Source organism: Brachycentrus maculatus, unplaced genomic scaffold, assembly GCF_059751285.1.
Source record: "Brachycentrus maculatus isolate JH-2025_06_01 unplaced genomic scaffold, ASM5975128v1 h1tg000093l, whole genome shotgun sequence".
NCBI lineage: Eukaryota > Metazoa > Arthropoda > Insecta > Trichoptera > Brachycentridae > Brachycentrus > Brachycentrus maculatus.
The window spans coordinates 338,340-355,182 of NW_028280847.1; the positions used below are offsets into that span (position 1 = coordinate 338,340).

The window sequence follows — 16,843 nt, forward strand, 5'->3', positions numbered from 1 at the left end:
CCAAAACATGAGATTGAAAAAACATACAAACATAACTTTTATTAAAAAGAAAACAGAATATTTAGTTAGACCAGTTAAAAATTACATTTATTAAAAATAAACAAAAACATAAATACTGTAATGAAACGGCGAAAATAATTCAATTTACACCTGAGCTTGTCGGCTTTTACAAATTTCAACGATTTTAGGTCTAATATTTCATAAAGATACATTCATTTCTTCATCCAAATTGCTAAGCCTTTCACGTTTATAGTATTAATATTGGTTGATGTCAAGAAACCTAGTTCACTCAAATGTGAGGCTGAAAACTGTGATAAAATTTTCAGTACCCTTATGTAGAGAGCTGGGTATTCGTCTTTAGCAAAAATCCAAAATTCATCCGAAGTTATTTATGAGAATTTTATTTTTAGAGTACGATCTGCTGATAGAATAATTAATTGTTCTTTTTCTTGATATTTGCAACTCAAATCGCACAGTAAATGAGCCAACATTATTTTTTTTCACAGTTTTCGGAGAACTTACAAGCTCGCGGAGCACCACTGTTCTAGAGAGATGGCGAGTGTTTTTGCCTAGAAATTTCACTCATGAATTACAAGAAATTTTACTATAAACATAAATAGTAAATCCACTACGAGTAGGCATAGGCTATAAAACTTAAAAAATGTAAGCCTAAGTAGGGGCTAAGCGGTGTTGCATAAGCCGCAGCTAGATTTCAGAGGCACTTAGACGTTAGATAATTCAAAACAATGTTATTCAGAAATTCCTACTATAAAAATAGTTAGGCCGGTCCTCACGTAAAAGTAACAACGTAATAGAGACAATATCAATAAAGTGTTCTTTAATTAAGTCTTCTATGTATTATCTAAGAATTTCTTCCGAAATCTCATATTTTGTGTCCTGGGTCTTGAAGGGTCTGAGAGGAGGAATATAATAATGCATAGACGGAAGTATAAATGGCTTTGTACTTGTGTAGTAGAATTAACTATATAAGTACATGTATAATACATATCGTACGTATGAGGATGTATAAATTCTCACTATACACTTGTATAATTCGCCACCCGTAAATGCTTATATGCCCTATGGTTTGTACTGCCGAATTTAGAATACACGTACCTACTGTGTCGGCTTGTGGTCCCGTGGTTAGTGTCGCGGACTCTTACGTCAGAGTTTCTCGGTTCGAACCCACTCTACCACAATTTGATACCTATTTCTAATAATGAGCCCCTTAGGCTCACAGATATAGTATGAAATTGAAATATTTGTTTATATAATAAAAAACACACAACTGTTTCTCTTTTTTTATATTTTGAAAAACCTTTCCTTACCTTTCAATAACTCTTTTCTTTTCAGAATCGTATATTTCTTTCGAAGAAAAACTTTTTTCAGTACAAAAACGGTGTTTTAAGAAAAAAATCAATTACTTCAAATATTACCTGGGCTTTAATGAAAATTAAGTTGAGATTTATGGTATGTTGGGCCTTAAATATTCTTATGGAACTTAATGTCTTTATGTATCGAGAAAAAGGAAGATATTATGGACGTGGGTATATAATAGTGCCATGTAATATTACAAATGTATGTAATTAGTTCTATAAAAAACATGTGAAAATGTTAATATAATAAATTTTAATAATATTATTCCACGGTTGACCCTATATTGCTGGCAAGCATTGCACGAGAGCGCGCTACACGCGGACACGCGACACGCGGTTCTAGATCGAGATTCTAGAACAAACTACGAGATACGAGAAACATTTTACCGGAGCATTGATCGCATACGGAGGTTTACGTTTTAATTAATAAAAGAAGAAGAATTCGAGAAGTAAAAATTACCGAAAAAAAATTATACGTGTTTTTTTTTGAAGTGGAATAGAAGTAATGTTAACCTCTACACCACGTAGTTAAAAAAAATTACACTTAACCGTATGTAATCGAAACTCCGGGCAGAAGCAAAGTCAAAGTTATCTTAACTACGTAGTTAAAACGTTAACACGCGTATGTAATCCATACCCTGTATGTAATTACAATGAAAAGATAACGCTTTAACTACGTAGTGTAAATAATTATAACTCTACTTCCGAATTTACATTTCTGAAGACTATTCGCGACCCTAATGATAGGAACCAAAAACATTTTTTTTTCAAAACATATTACATACATAAGTCATATATATAACTGAAGAAGAATGAAAAAAAGGCAAAAGAAGGATGAAAGTAGACTGAATGCAGTCGAAATGCGATCTCTCAGAAGGATGTGCGACAAAACGATGTATGATAGATGTGCGAATAGTGAAATAAGGAAGGAATGCAAAGCTGAGATAAGCATTATCGATAAAATTAAGAAAGGTGTGTTGAGATGGTTTGGACATGTAGAACGAATGAGTGAGGAAAGAACGGTCAAACAAATTTATGAGGCGAATGTTAGTGGGAAAAGAAGCAGAGGAAGACCGAGAAAAACATGGCACGATCAGGTATGCCAATTACTTGAAAGTGGTCAGGTTAGGAGTCGTAACAATCGGCGGGTATGTATGAGGAGATGCATGAACGTGGAAGAGGCGAAGAATGTTTGCAAGGACAGAGTGGTGTGGCGCTCTATTCTCTCTGCCTACCCCTGCGGGGAAGCGGCGTGATGGTTAGTTAGTTAGTTAGTTAGTCATAAATATAATATTCCTGATGAGTAATTTCTATTTCTCATACTGAATGGTTTTCTTTTCACCGATAATAAGTAATGTAAAAGTTATCCATACGTAGTGAAACACGTTTTGTTTTCAGTAGCCCAGAATAGATCCCGTATACATACGAATATAAATATAAAAACAATCGATGGCAGTACGAATGGAAATAAGGTTATACGAAATTCGAAAAATGAGAGATCAATGACGTTTGGTTACTTCGGTTGGGTTTCATTGCGTTTCTAGGATATGCTCTTCGAATTGAAGCCAACAAACATCAGCAGTAATTTTGCGATTCTCGGGCAGGAAACAAAGAATGCCGCTCGAGAGGGCTGCAAAAATCATGCCGGTTGAGGATGTTCCGATTGAGTATTGTATTTCTATTGACGGTAGTGTAAACAAGAAATCGTCCGTTACCAGAACGAGAAAAATCTCAATTCAAAAGATAACCATCATAAATAAATAATTACAATTTTACACTTTGAGTGTGTCAAAATACTTGTTCACAAATCTGGATTATATTATTTATTGATGCGGCATTAAATTTGTGGAATGACTTGTTGATTTTTTTAAAATTAAACACTTGCAATAAACCATTTAATAAGTTTTATTTTATTAAACACGACTAGTTTCGAAAACATCTGTTTGTGTTGGGCATACCTGATCGTGCTAATTTTTTCTCGGTATTTCTCTGCTTCATTTTCCAATTACATTCGTCTCATAAATTTGTTTTACCGTTCTTTCCTCACTCATTCGTTCCACGTGTTCAAACCATCTCAATACACCTTTCTCAATTTTATCGATAATGCTTATCTCGGCTTTGCATTCCTTCCTTATTTCACTATTCGAACATCTATCATACGTCGTTTTGTCGCACATTCTTCTGAGAGATCGCATTTCGACTGCATTCAGTCTATTTTCATCCTTCCTTTGCCAACTCCATGTTTCACTTCTATACATTAGGGTTTCGCTCAAATCCATACTATTTATGGGTAGAATAATGCCGACTGGTCGGTGCATCCTTAATGAAAATAAGTGTCTATACACTAATTTAATTCACAAAAGTGGGCTTTTAATCACACAGCCCATTTTTGCAGCGATTTAAAAAACGTCTTTAAAGAGTGGAAATTATTCTACGAGCACACAGCCTGCGATAGCTTTTACTGGGCTGTTAAATCACATATTGAATTTTTCCGTTTACTATTCATCTATTTTCCTTAAGCAACGATTTTCTTGACCCTTTTCCACCCCAAATAATCATAAGTCGACGCAACTACATTTTGCGATAAATTTTCAAATATGCTGTGTTTTCTTACAACCCTATTTTTATATTTTTAATCTCAAAACCCTATTAATAAAGGCTCTACAGAGACATTGAGATCCTTAGATTTTGAATAAATAATTGTAAACAGGGAACTATAAAATAATATTTTCTTCATTCGCTCTTTCATACAACGTTGCCGAAATACTATAAACATAGCTTTATCTCCCTTTCTCTCTCATTGAAAGCTGAATTTGAATGCATCTACAAGAATACTAAAAAATGGATGTTATATTTGTTCTATACGTCTGTTGAAAGGAATTTAGGAAGTATGTTTTGTAAGGATAAAATATTGATAAAAAGTTAGAGAGAGAGAGAGAGAGAGAGAGAGAGAAAGAAAGTTTGAAAGAGATGAATGTAAAGATCTGGATGCAAAATAACAGTAAATGGGGAAATTTTGGAACAGGTGATGATTTCGTATATTTGGGAAGTATGCTTTCTAGGAATGGAGAGATTGATAAAAAAGGATATTGAATACTAGGAACAGATCGAATGGTGCAAAATGTAACTGAAATCAGTTACAGCAAGTAAAAACCTTTCAACGGAAGTTAAGCTAGGATTGCACAATAAAGTCTTGTTTCTAACCGTAATGTATGGAAGTGAAGTACGGAGTTGGCTCAAGATCAAGTATTTCAAATAATTGAAAGTGGTCAAGTCAGGGAAAATCGGTGGGTATGTATGAGGCGATACATGAATGTGGAAGAGGCGAAGATTATTTCATAAGTCAGATTGGTATGGAGTTCTATTAGTAGGATAGCGGCATGATGGTTGGTTAGTTAGAGATGAAATTTTAAAAACTCATTGTATAAACATGTAGGTATTTTCATTTAAAAATATCATTAACGAGTGAAATAATCATCAAAATTTTTCCATCCGTTCTAACTATCATTGAAATAAAAACATTATTTTATCTTTGGACTTCACACTAGACACTTAAATAAAGGAATACCACAATCCACTATTAAACATAGTCGGAGATCGTGTTTTGCAGCGAAAAGATCATACCTCAGGATCATTATAGTGTGCATTCAAGTCAATCAAGGAAAAAACTCATATCCTCCCTAAAGCATGTTTGAGATGATGTTTACCATTTCAAATACGTTTAAGTTTGAGCGAAATATTAAAAGTGCAATAGCGTTGCAAAATAGTATTATTTAAGTTTAATTAATGAAACAACAAAATGAGACGTAATCCTAATAGCAAGACATTCCTATACTTTTCAAACAGTTAAAATGCAATCTTATACTTTTGAAATGGATTTTTACCAATATACTGTATTTAGTCGTCCGAGGAAAAAAATTGTAGCCAATAAAAAAATTAACACATTTTAAACACCAAATAGCCTATTGTAAATAATGCTATGCCACCTTATAAATATTTTATTGTCATATTTGTGAAAAGGTCCTCAATGGCGGGATTTTCATGCGTCTCGTGTGGAATTTTCCATTGTTTACTTTGCAGTCCACTCCTAAATTTTATTGATATTCTACCTTGTCTCTAAAATGAATGCAATATTTTTGTCTAAAGCTAATTGCTCTCTTAAATTGGATTATTATTATATTTTTTAAATAGATAAGTGACATTGTAATGACCTGGTATAATAGGACCACGTCAATTGATCAGGGCGTAATGAGCATGCGCGCCCCCTCCACGCTACCCCCTCCTCCTTTTGCCGGCTGTACCGAGTCGAGTTCGGTGGCTACGTGACGCCGCGCCACAGTCGGAATAGAAACATCAAGCGCCGGGCACGTACTATGGATCGCTAACACAGGGAACTATTTGTCTTTTCATACAGCAGGGCCTTTGTCCGCCGATTCGCATTCTACCTTTTCTTTTCTTCACAATATTTCTTTCGCGTAGTGAAATACTATCGTATTTTAAGTGCCAAATTGATGTGAATTTAAAGCGGTTATCTTCTTCGACCGCTTTTTGTTTACTTCCCGATTCTGTTGTCATAAAATATTTTGTTTTGTGATTATCTTAATTCTTCTTTAAATCATCGCTATCTACCTTATTATCTACAATGGTTGAAAAAATTTTGGAAGAAGCCAATTACGAAGGTGAGTTTTTATTTTATTATTTATATCTTATTCCTAAATAAATATTTGTACGTGTATATTGTAGGTAGCTCGTCGGTCGCGCGATGGTGAAAATGATTTTGTGATATTTGCGACGAGTGCAGGGCAATAAGCAGCGAGCAGACAATAAGATCGCTGGGTGAGCGGTCGAGTTGGCTTCTCGTAGCCTGTAGGCAGATGTTGTGTTGTTCTGATCACCTGATCAGGTTAGCCGAGTGTTAGTGCGTGCGCCGATATGTGTGTCGTGTAGGTGTGTCTGTACCCGTGTGTACACTGTACGGTTCCCGTAGATGTGTGCGGAACGCCGCTGTTGCGCAGTTTGGGAGGCGTTGCTGTTGGCCCTAGTGTTGAAAACAAATAATATAACCCAAATACCGGTTTCTCGTCTATAATAATAATAATCGCGCACAAGTAGATGTGCTTTTTATGTACTAAAGTAGCGGCAGATCGACGATCATATACTTCGTACTTGTGCTTAACCGGTATACGAGAGTTTTCATTTTTTCTCGAATACCGTTTCCCCACATCAACCCCTAAAATTCAATATGTCAAATCAAAATATAAATTTCCCCGGTCAACACCGATGCAATTTCTTAAACATTGCACTGTCAATATTGAGATTATCTACTACCGGGCCTTGTTCCTAGGTTATGAATTTTCTAGAATCTACAATGTCTAATAGGAAAAATGATCAGTTAAGTCTTATTCAAAAGGGCGAAAACATTAATATTAAATGAAAGTTGTAATCAGAAAGATTGTTGTTATTGTTCCAACTAGTTTTAGAGGATCTTGTGATAATTTTATATTTATTACCGGTATAATTTCTTACAATTTATGTTTTCATCCAGTGAAAATCCGTGAAATGCTCTTTGCAAGGTTCGCACTTTGAAAAAATGTCAGAAAATTAGATCTAGAAATCTCAAATTCTAAATGTCATTTTTTGAGTTGTAACAGTTTAAAACAGAAGTTGGCGTCTTTTCGAGACCAGTTTGCTTTCTATCAAAAGAACCGTGTCGACAAATTTTATTATGGATTATGTTGATGCAGATAATTACTACGAACTATTTTCCATTTTGTCTTAGATCGTGTCATTCGGCCATGATTTCACGACTCATAACTACCATTTTTTAACAAGTATTTTTATATGTGCATTCGACTTGGGAAAACCCAGTGAGGTAACATTATTATAATTTTCAAAATTATTAATGTATTACGATAGTGATAAGTAAAAATTCTCGCAGTCAATGCTTTCTCGATTTCAAACGTCTCTATAATAAATTCTTTAAAATATATCAATTATCCATAAATAAATGAGCGGTTCTAAATAAATTGAATACCTTATGTTGTGCCACCGGATAAAGGACTAGTCTGGGTTCGATTAGCGAGTACTAATTATTATCACACGCATCCACGTATTATGCACTAAGGACCCGGCAGACAGCACTAACTGCTACTGAACTGGGTATTGGCACTTGGAATGAAAATGTATTTTGGCATTTTCCCGGTCGACGATTCGTTCTGCGTACTGGGATCTCTCCGATTATTCGATGTCCCATTTTGAGTGTTCGAAAACACTAATAAATCGCGGGAAACTTACTACCCTTTGGGAATTTTACGTACCTAGTCAAATGAAGATGAAATATTTAGAATTATACGAATTGCCTGTCATTAAGAAGTACCATAGGTGCTAATTTGATACGGGACAGAGATGAAACTAGAATCGAGAATAAATCGCATAGGTTGCATCAGCGCGGAATAATAGTATAACGAACTTGTCCCAAATAAAGAAATCGGGAGACGAGCGAACTGCCGCAGTAAGCCGTCGTATCAAATTGGCATGGGCCGCATTTGGTCCCGAGTTGTCTGTCTCACATAATCAGGTGTCCGATACACGACAACCCGATAAACTACGTCACCAATGCAGAAATACGACGGACCGGAATCGCGGACGTCACGTGCGCTATCAGCCCGAATGGACGCGGGGAGCTGCCGAGAGACCAGGGTAAAGTCCTGCAGGTTGTAGAGAAAGCGGCATATGTCTTGCAGTGAACTGACGCTGGCCGAGGAAAAGGAAGACAAACAACTTAAACAAATGCACAAATCACCCGGGTAAATACGCTCTAATTGTTACATTGTCGATTTAAGATTTTCTATGAAGTTTTTACTGAGGGGCGATAAAAATTCTAAGCTTATTTTTTTTGTTGAATTATCTCACGTCCAAGTGACTCTAAAATCTAGCTACGGCTTATGCAACACCGCTTATCATGACCCTACTCAGGCTTCAATTTTTTAAGTTTCATAGCCTATGCCTACTCGTGAGTGGAATTACTCTGTATGACTTACCGAAAAATAAGTTTATTATATATCGAGACCGCGCAATTTTAGACAAATCCGCGAATGAAAATATATGCAATATTATCTACAAGCTGTACCCGGCCACGCGTAGCTGTGGGCTCGGTTCATCCAATTCATTTGAAAACATTAAAAATGCTGTGTCAGCACCTGTCAAGAAGCACGCTTTCCGCCGTGAACAATGTTTATTATTTTACTGTTACGTTAAAAAGATGATGCTGCTTTCGCGGTTTAAAGCGATTTTCCCAAAAAAATTGCATTCACATTTTTATTTATATAGATTTAGTTAGCCATATCTATTGGAAATATTAGGTTTAGTCAATACGACCCGGATAATTTTTTTTATTAACAAAATACAAAAATGCGAAATGCCTTTATAATTTTTTTCTACGTAGCTTTCTGAATTAAGAATTATGTATTATGTTTTTATATATCCAGACAATTGCTTATATCTATTTATTTTAACAGCACCTTCTTTGTTCTTTATAAGCGGAAACCTACATGAAACGTATGAGATTCTTTTCCGAATTATAAATATAAATATACATGTATGGTATATCAAATCTAGAATTTGTGAACGAAAATATGGACACAAGGAAATTGGAAATTTAGACACATAATTTGGAAAGTAATTGAGTAGTTAAGCAATTCCCGTGGAAAATTTCTGATTTTTAAATTTTTTTCGATTTTTCGTCTGTTACTTTAAGGTTTTCTTCATTTTCTCTTTGAAACCACCCCAGTATTAAGGCGAACAAATAAAAAAAAATGGAATCGGTCCTAGTCATTTTCCAATTTTCGCGATAACGCACTTTTTTTTTATATGTACATATATATTTAGAAGATAACACATCATTTTGGTAATACCATATTTGCAGTAAACACGATTTCTTCAGTTATCCATGTACTGTATTATCATTGTACATTTTTCAGCATTTGCAGGAAGCGAGATGTTGAGTGAGCATTTTTTGTAATGTAATGGCCTGATTAACATTTTTGGAGTTGCGAACGAGCTTCGGAATGGAGTTTGTTATGTCGAAAAATTATTAAAGATTTGCCGTATGTAATACTTCGCTTCTTTGAGGCGTTCTCCCATAGTCTCGAGGCAACGGAAATTGTAAAATATTTGCCCATTTCTTATTTCCTGCTCTTTGATATTCGGTCTGCATAGTACAACGTTTATGTAGTAGTATATTAAACTACAACCTTTTGCCACAACGCTACGTGCTACGTGTCTCGAAAACAAGAAAATATTCGCTCAAGGATATTTCTCAGATTTGCGCAGCTTAATTTAATTTATTAAGTAGCTACAGTATTAGTACTTAGCCGTCTGGATTTATTTATAGGTAATATTCAGAAAATAGGTATGGTTTGTCCGGTAAATATTAATCATTTGAAACAAACACCACGAATGGGTATGCAAAACATATAAGTATGTACTTTTTTTTAAATACCACACGTGTAAGTATTAGAATATTTATCTATATTTTGTAATAAATATCAAATCACGGTACAATACTGAATGGACGTCGATGCAATGCGTAACAGTGTAGCGAGTTAACCTCAAAATGCGAACACGTGCCTCGCTTTACGAATCCACAAAAATAAATCGTCCAGTTAAATAACTGACAAGTGAATAGATTTAACATTATTTCCGTATTGTAACAATATGTTGAAATGACATCATCATTCGATCCAGCTCTACGGGGCTACTATGTGGCGACATGGGAGACGACGCGCACTGACCCATTTTTATTTCGTGGAGATATTTTTTTCTTCTTATTTTTTTTATTTATTAAATACATTTATAATTAAAACAATCTTATAATTTTAGTTGCGCTAAGCCCTCTAAAGAGACTGAACTCTTGTGTTTCGAGAGGGACTTTTTCCTTTTCTCACCTCGCGCGATCGGATTATTTATTTGTCTATATCTGTTTATTTTATGTACGTATCCACTTGATTTGAGTAATTCAATTTGCTTTAGAAAACCATTAATTTCGTGTGCATTTTGATAATTTTTATAAAACTAACATTCGATCATATATCGATTCATAAATGCTGTTACAATTTGACCATGTAACGAAATGCCTGTTCTAACCCATCCCTTTTCTTGGATGTCTCGTCTCTACGTTTCGTATGTTGAAGAAACGTCACTTTGACAGTTAGTTTTTTGTTATTATTGCAAATAATTTTCATTTTTTGACTTTTTTCTATTGCTGACAATATTTGATATAAAAATATTGTCTTACTCTGAAAATGTCGCACACATGCAACAACACCAATGCTAAAAGTGTCGACAATTGAGATGGCACGATGATAGTCGAAGGCGAGTGACTCGGGGTGGCCTTTTTAATTATTTTTTGACATGTTAAGAGTTATCCTTAACCACTTTCATAGACGTGATTTAAATATAGGCGAACTATACTTAAACCATTTTCCTAGTAAAAACCAATTCAAATACGAAGCAATTTCTTTATCAATTCATCACCTTCAATATATAAGAGATGAACATCGCACCTTAACACGGTGGTCCCGATTCGGGCCTCATATACAAAAGATATAACTTTCTTTTTCTTCGCATTCATCTATCGGATGTTTATTTTAGTAAAATATATCAATTTGAGCTCAAAATTACTTTACACGCGTGCAACGTCCACCATTCTACCCATGATTGACAACCACACTACTCAAATTTTTGGAACTCTTAGTTATACGATCAATCAAACGACACAGTACATATGAGTTCACAACAGCCATCTATTTTGCATTGAGAAACCTTTTATTTGACAGCTCATAAGCCCCGTAAATACCCAGACTGTGGACAAGTATTTGGACACACTCAAAATGTTGTGAATCAAAATTACTCGATACTTTTGTAAAAAAATATCGTTTATTGTAGTTACATTTGAATATCCACGATTTCACCGCTAACTAGAACTTGCGAGCGTTTGTTTCTTTTCCCGATCATTCAATCGAGTTTAAAAGAAAAAAAACTGTTTAGGGTCGCTTTGTTTACCTTTTCGTGTATTGGAGATGTGACGTGTCGTGTATCGTGTATCGTGTAGCCATGTAGACCGTTTTCCTCTGGGTCCGAATGGAAACAGAGAGTTTCCACACCGGACCTGGGAATGGCGGGGGCTTTCGGAGACCGTATACGTAATTGCGTGGATCGCCTCAGTAACGATATCAAAATTTACGATATTATGTAGGAACTTCAGTTCGCAATATAATATCCAGTTATTTTTATTTTCGTGACGAAAAATATAGACTTGTTTGTCACGGATTTTTTTTCCAACCACGGCATAGTTGTGTTTGACCTTGGGTTAGTATCAAGCGATAGGCAAAGCGAGTTTGAGTGTAGGAGTGAGGAGTGCCTGAATTGCGTCGTTCCTCCCGCGTTACGCTATTATTTGGCGAGCCGGCCGGCCGCCGCTCGCTGGTCGCTCGGCGTACGCGGCACGCGCGTACTCGCGTGCTCAATGGGCGACGCGAGTTGGAGGGTAGGAGCGAGGAGTGCCGGAATCGCGTCGTTCGTCTTGCGTTACGCGCAATTTTGTAACGTTTGGCGAGTACTCGCCGGTACCTAGTGCGTAACTACCAACTGAACAACGGCTTCCGGCAGGGCATAACGATGCGAGCCTCGGATCTTTCACCGCCGATATCGCGTGTGTATGTATACCATATACGAAAACCATTTAGTAAATAGCAAATTGAGATTTTTTTTCAAATAAATTTAAATTGTACTTTTTTTACTAATTTATAAAAAGTTTTTATCCCTTATTTTCAAAATGAATAACGCTTTTAAAATACAAAAGTAGTAGTATTGATTTTTTTTCCGTGGCTGCTAATATGTTACATCTCCTCGGTGACACTTTTAAATCGCGTATTCATTTTTCAATGCAGTTTTTACAAATTAGATGGTAGCGTTTAAGATAATTAAACTTAAAGCAAATAAGAAGTTAGGGCGACTTTTAGTAAGAACTTTCGTAGTGAAGTTTAGGGGACCTGCCATTATTGTTTCGTCGGATGCCGGGCCGCGACCCGCCGCTTGGCAATCGCCGATATAGAACGCGGGTAGTGGCGATGGGTAGGATATATTAATTTAAATCGAGTCGTAATCGGTAACGATGTGTTGTTCGCAGGGCAGGAGCACGAGGGCTCCCTGAGCAACTCCGGCAGCGAGCGCGAGTGCGAGGGGCGCGCGGGCGGCGGCGCGGGGCCCGAGTCGGCCGAGGACCTGCAGCGCCGCAAGGAGGAGGCGCGCCGCCGCCGCAAGAAGAAGAAGCGCGCCGCCAGCTCCGTCGTGTCCTCGTGCTTCCAAGGTACCGACTGCCGACTGCCCCGCCACCGCGCTCACTATATATACTCGGTCTGTCGCGTGTCTCACTCTCCCTTCTCGCTCCAGAGTTGTACAAGCTGACCGGGGAGGTGCTGGGCGAGGGCGCCTACGCCTCCGTGCAGACGTGCGTCAACATCTACACGGAGATGGAGTTCGCCGTGAAGATCATCGACAAGGTTCCGGGCCACGCGAGGGCGCGAGTCTTCCGGGAGGTGGAGACCTTCCACCACTGCCACGGCCACCCCGGCATCATACAGCTCATCGAGTTCTTCGAGGACGAAGAGAAGTTCTATTTGGTGTTTGAAAAGGTAATACATACTTCTAATCCTAATCTTTATTATTTCTCCTGGTCGTCGCCAACTAATTGATTATATCCTCTGTAAAATTGCGTGTTAAACTTTAATTGTCAAATCTCGTTGACAGATTGTAGGCGGCCAACTGCTCACGCGTATCCAGGAACATCAACACTTCTCGGAGCAGCAGGCGGCCGAGATAGTGCGCGAAATCGCTTCCGCCTTGAGCTTCCTGCACGCCAAGGGCATCGCGCACCGCGACCTCAAGCCCGAGAACATCCTGTGCGTGTACCCCGACCGCCTCTGTCCCATCAAGATCTGCGATTTCGACCTCGGCTCCGGGATCAACTTCAGCGCCAGCCTCACGAGCCCGCTGGCGACCCCGCAGCTGCGCACGCCGGTGGGCAGCGCCGAGTTCATGGCCCCCGAGGTGGTGTCGCTGTTCGTGGGTTCCTCGGCCGCCTACGACAAGCGCTGCGACCTCTGGTCCCTGGGCGTCATCGCCTACATCCTGCTGTGCGGCTACCCGCCCTTCTACGGCAACTGCGGCGCCGACTGCGGCTGGGAGCGCGGCGAGAACTGCCCGCAGTGCCAGCGGCTGCTCTTCTCCTCCATCGAGGAGGGTCGCTACTACTTCCCGCAGGAGGAGTGGGGCCACATCTCGGCCGAGGCCAAGGACCTGATCGACAACCTGCTGGTGCGCGCGCCCTCGCGCCGGCTGAGCGCCGCGCGCATCCTGCAGCACCCCTGGCTGGAGCACTGGCAGTGCGAGGGCCCGCAGCTGCGTACGCCCGCCAACATGCGGCGCAACCGCTCCACGCGCGACCTGTCCAGCTTCGCCGACTCGGCCATGCAAGCCAACCGCGTCATCATGCAGCACTTCTCCATGAACTACTCCTACATGGAGCGCCCCAACATCTACCGCCCGCGGGCCACCCAGTCAGTGTACTGCCCGCCGCGCAAGCGCCCGGCCACCCTCATCCGCCGCAGCAAGCACGTCCCTCAGGACGTGGACAGCATCTACCAACTGGAACTCCATACTGAGAACATCAACTCGGCGGATTTGGAAAACAGAATTAAAAAGAATGCGGCTATTTGTAAGGTTCGCTGCGGAATGGACAATGTGTCGGAACAATCTGTCGGGCCGATGGAGACGGACGACGGAGACGGCGATGGCGACGGGGACAACGACGTGTTTGCGGTGGAGTCCCAGTTGAACACTCACCGCTGTTTGTCCGAGAGCGTGGAGTCGCAAGATCGGCGCAGCAGCCTCGAGAACGATGTGAATAGAATGTTGGAGAGTCTAGAAATTTCCAGAGAGAAGATAGTTTACGAGAATTGGCGCGACCGACCTTGGCCTATTCAAGCGGAAACTAACTGGAGAGCCGCTACCGATAGAGCTACTCCCCTCGGGCTGTCACCGCCCGCCGAGTCGCATCTCATGAAGAGAAGACTCCGAGACCATTCCTCTGTGGATAAAGTTCCACTAGGTATTTGTTAATTTATTTTTTACTTGTTTAAATGTTCTCTGTTTTGCTTGTTTACCGTATCTTGCAATATGAGTTTAGAGAACGTTTACAAGAATTCGACAAAGTATTTTACTATAAGTTTTTTTTTATTATTTATTTACTGGTGAATGATGAGTGTCAATATTTAGTGAGATATGCATTTTTTTTTTTGTAATTGATGCTCTGAGAAAAAAGACAGTTTGAAGCGATCAAAAGTGAACACAATTGTCTGGACTATCTAATTTAATAGTCTTTGTTTTCCCAAATATTGCCGGACTATTAAATTTGATAATATTTCTTGAAACTCCCCTTGTGTTCTCAGAACCTCAATAGTAATTAAATTGGTTATTTCAAAACCATTATCACTTCCTGTATGCATCAATACTTTGTATTTCCTCTAGGGATAGATTGGAATTAAATTACCTCATAGTAAAGCTTAATAAATTGCATTAAAAGTATAATCCTATTCGAGGCTAATTGCTGATTGGAATGTTTCAAAAGGCTTTTTATAGACTCGAAAACCCTTGGATCTAGAATATAGATTTAAAACCTGTATTATTTACTTTGTATTAAACTGGAGTGTCTATCCCTGGAAAAAAGTACTCGACTTAAATATTTTGGCATAGTTTGGTAGGATCCTTTTGGAAATGAACCATTTGGTTGTATTTTTAGTACTTAGTGATCAGTACTATTTTCTGCTTTAAAGAAATCTCGCTGGTAAGATTCCTTCCAGAATATTATTATTATTAGGTTTAATAGTGCCTCCTTCATTCACCAGATGTCAGTCAAACTTAATAGCAGAAGTTAGTAACAAAATATAACTCGGCTTAATCAGCTTGGAAATTGTTTTTAATTCCACGAAAAAATTATTTACCATTCTATTTTCTACTAAATACTTACCATGCGCTTTCAGTGCGCAGTGTTTAGATTTAGTTTTTTTCGGTTTCAATACTTTTTTTTTCTCATAAAAATCCAATATGTATGTATAATTGTTTAAATTTGTGACTGAATTACAATATAATATGTATGTACTTGTAGAGAAAACGCAACAAACGATTAAATGCTAAGCGTGTGTGATTCTTATGGTTAAGTAAGATATGAAGTCAAGTTCTTCCTGAGTAAGGATGCTGATAATGAAACTAAGCATTTATTATTCTATGTATTTAGGGTTGCTGTCTGTGTTATTTGCAACCTACTTATATTTTTGTTTAAAACAAGAATAAATCATTATGGTAGGGACTGACCGGAGCATTTGGTGGTAACGTAACGTCGTAATATCGCTCCGACTATGGATGGAGGGCTCGGCTCGCTGTACTGACTATATAAATGCTCGCATCTTAACGCGTTACATTACACGAAATGGCTCCGGTCAGTCCCCACCATTAGAGTAGTCATTTTTTATTCGACACTAAAAAAAACTTAAAAGAATCATATGTTAAATAACTTTCATTTTGAAATTATGTAATAATTTACAAAATTGTTGTTTTAAAATGACTACTTATTATACTATAGTGAACACATTTTGTGAAACTTTAAAACATTCTATCCCAGCAAATTAAGATAATTTGATGATTATTCATCCCGAAGTACCTTGTATACTTAAGACAATGTTTCATTTACTTTCAAATGCTTTGTGATACTTAGTTTTCTATTTTTGTTAAAAATAATTCATTCCACACACAAAATAGCAACTGTTCTCAATGTTAAAAAAAAAAACAACAAAAATAATGGAGCACGCTTTTATTTGCTAACTTTTCATGTATGTATTAGGACTGCTTTTTATGTATGTAATTAATGATTCAAAAACTTTCTGAAAAATGAACATTTTCCGGTGTATCCAATATTCATGCGTACTGACAGTTGTGTGGAATATCAGGAAAAACAAAATCTTGCAAAATTAAGTATAAATAATTATATCTGGAACACTTGAAAAGAGTGAACGAGGCCATAATTATTATAATTATTTTTAGTTTATAATTGTTTTATTATCATCAATGAACTGCCAGTGTGCAATGTTTTATGAACAATTGTTTGGGAAAATTTTCTTAATGCTTTACATACTATAAATCATCCTTATTTGTTTTGAAATAAGATGGTGATTATTATATTGGCAGTCGGTTATTGGTGTTGACCATGGTCAATATTGTGATAATAATAACCTTTATCAATATTTAGTTTTAACTACAGAAATAATCATCTCGTCTTATGGGATTCCAGTTCTGATACTTAAACCTGTGATCTATCGAATGTTTGTTTCTTGGTATAACAATAAATCTTCGCA

General features: G+C 37.8%; 1 protein-coding gene across 2 annotated transcripts; it reads left to right on the plus strand.

Moving 5' to 3' along the window:
* Nucleotides 1-5,713: 5,713 nt before the first annotated feature.
* On the plus strand, nt 5,714-16,287 carry Lk6 (MAPK interacting serine/threonine Lk6 kinase). Of its 2 annotated transcripts, XR_015837391.1 has the most exons (5): nt 5,714-6,055; nt 12,565-12,744; nt 12,828-13,069; nt 13,185-15,346; nt 15,936-16,287. XR_015837391.1 is itself a non-coding variant. In XM_088258342.1 (4 exons), the coding sequence occupies exons 1-4, from the start codon at nt 6,019-6,021 to the stop codon at nt 14,553-14,555; spliced, it is 1,830 nt and encodes a 609-aa protein (XP_088114468.1). In that variant the 5' UTR covers nt 5,714-6,018; the 3' UTR covers nt 14,556-16,287. The 2 variants fall into 2 exon arrangements, 1 of the variants encoding a protein (XP_088114468.1); XM_088258342.1 differs by having other exon boundaries at nt 13,185-16,287.
* The last annotated feature ends 556 nt before the right edge of the window (nt 16,288-16,843 follow it).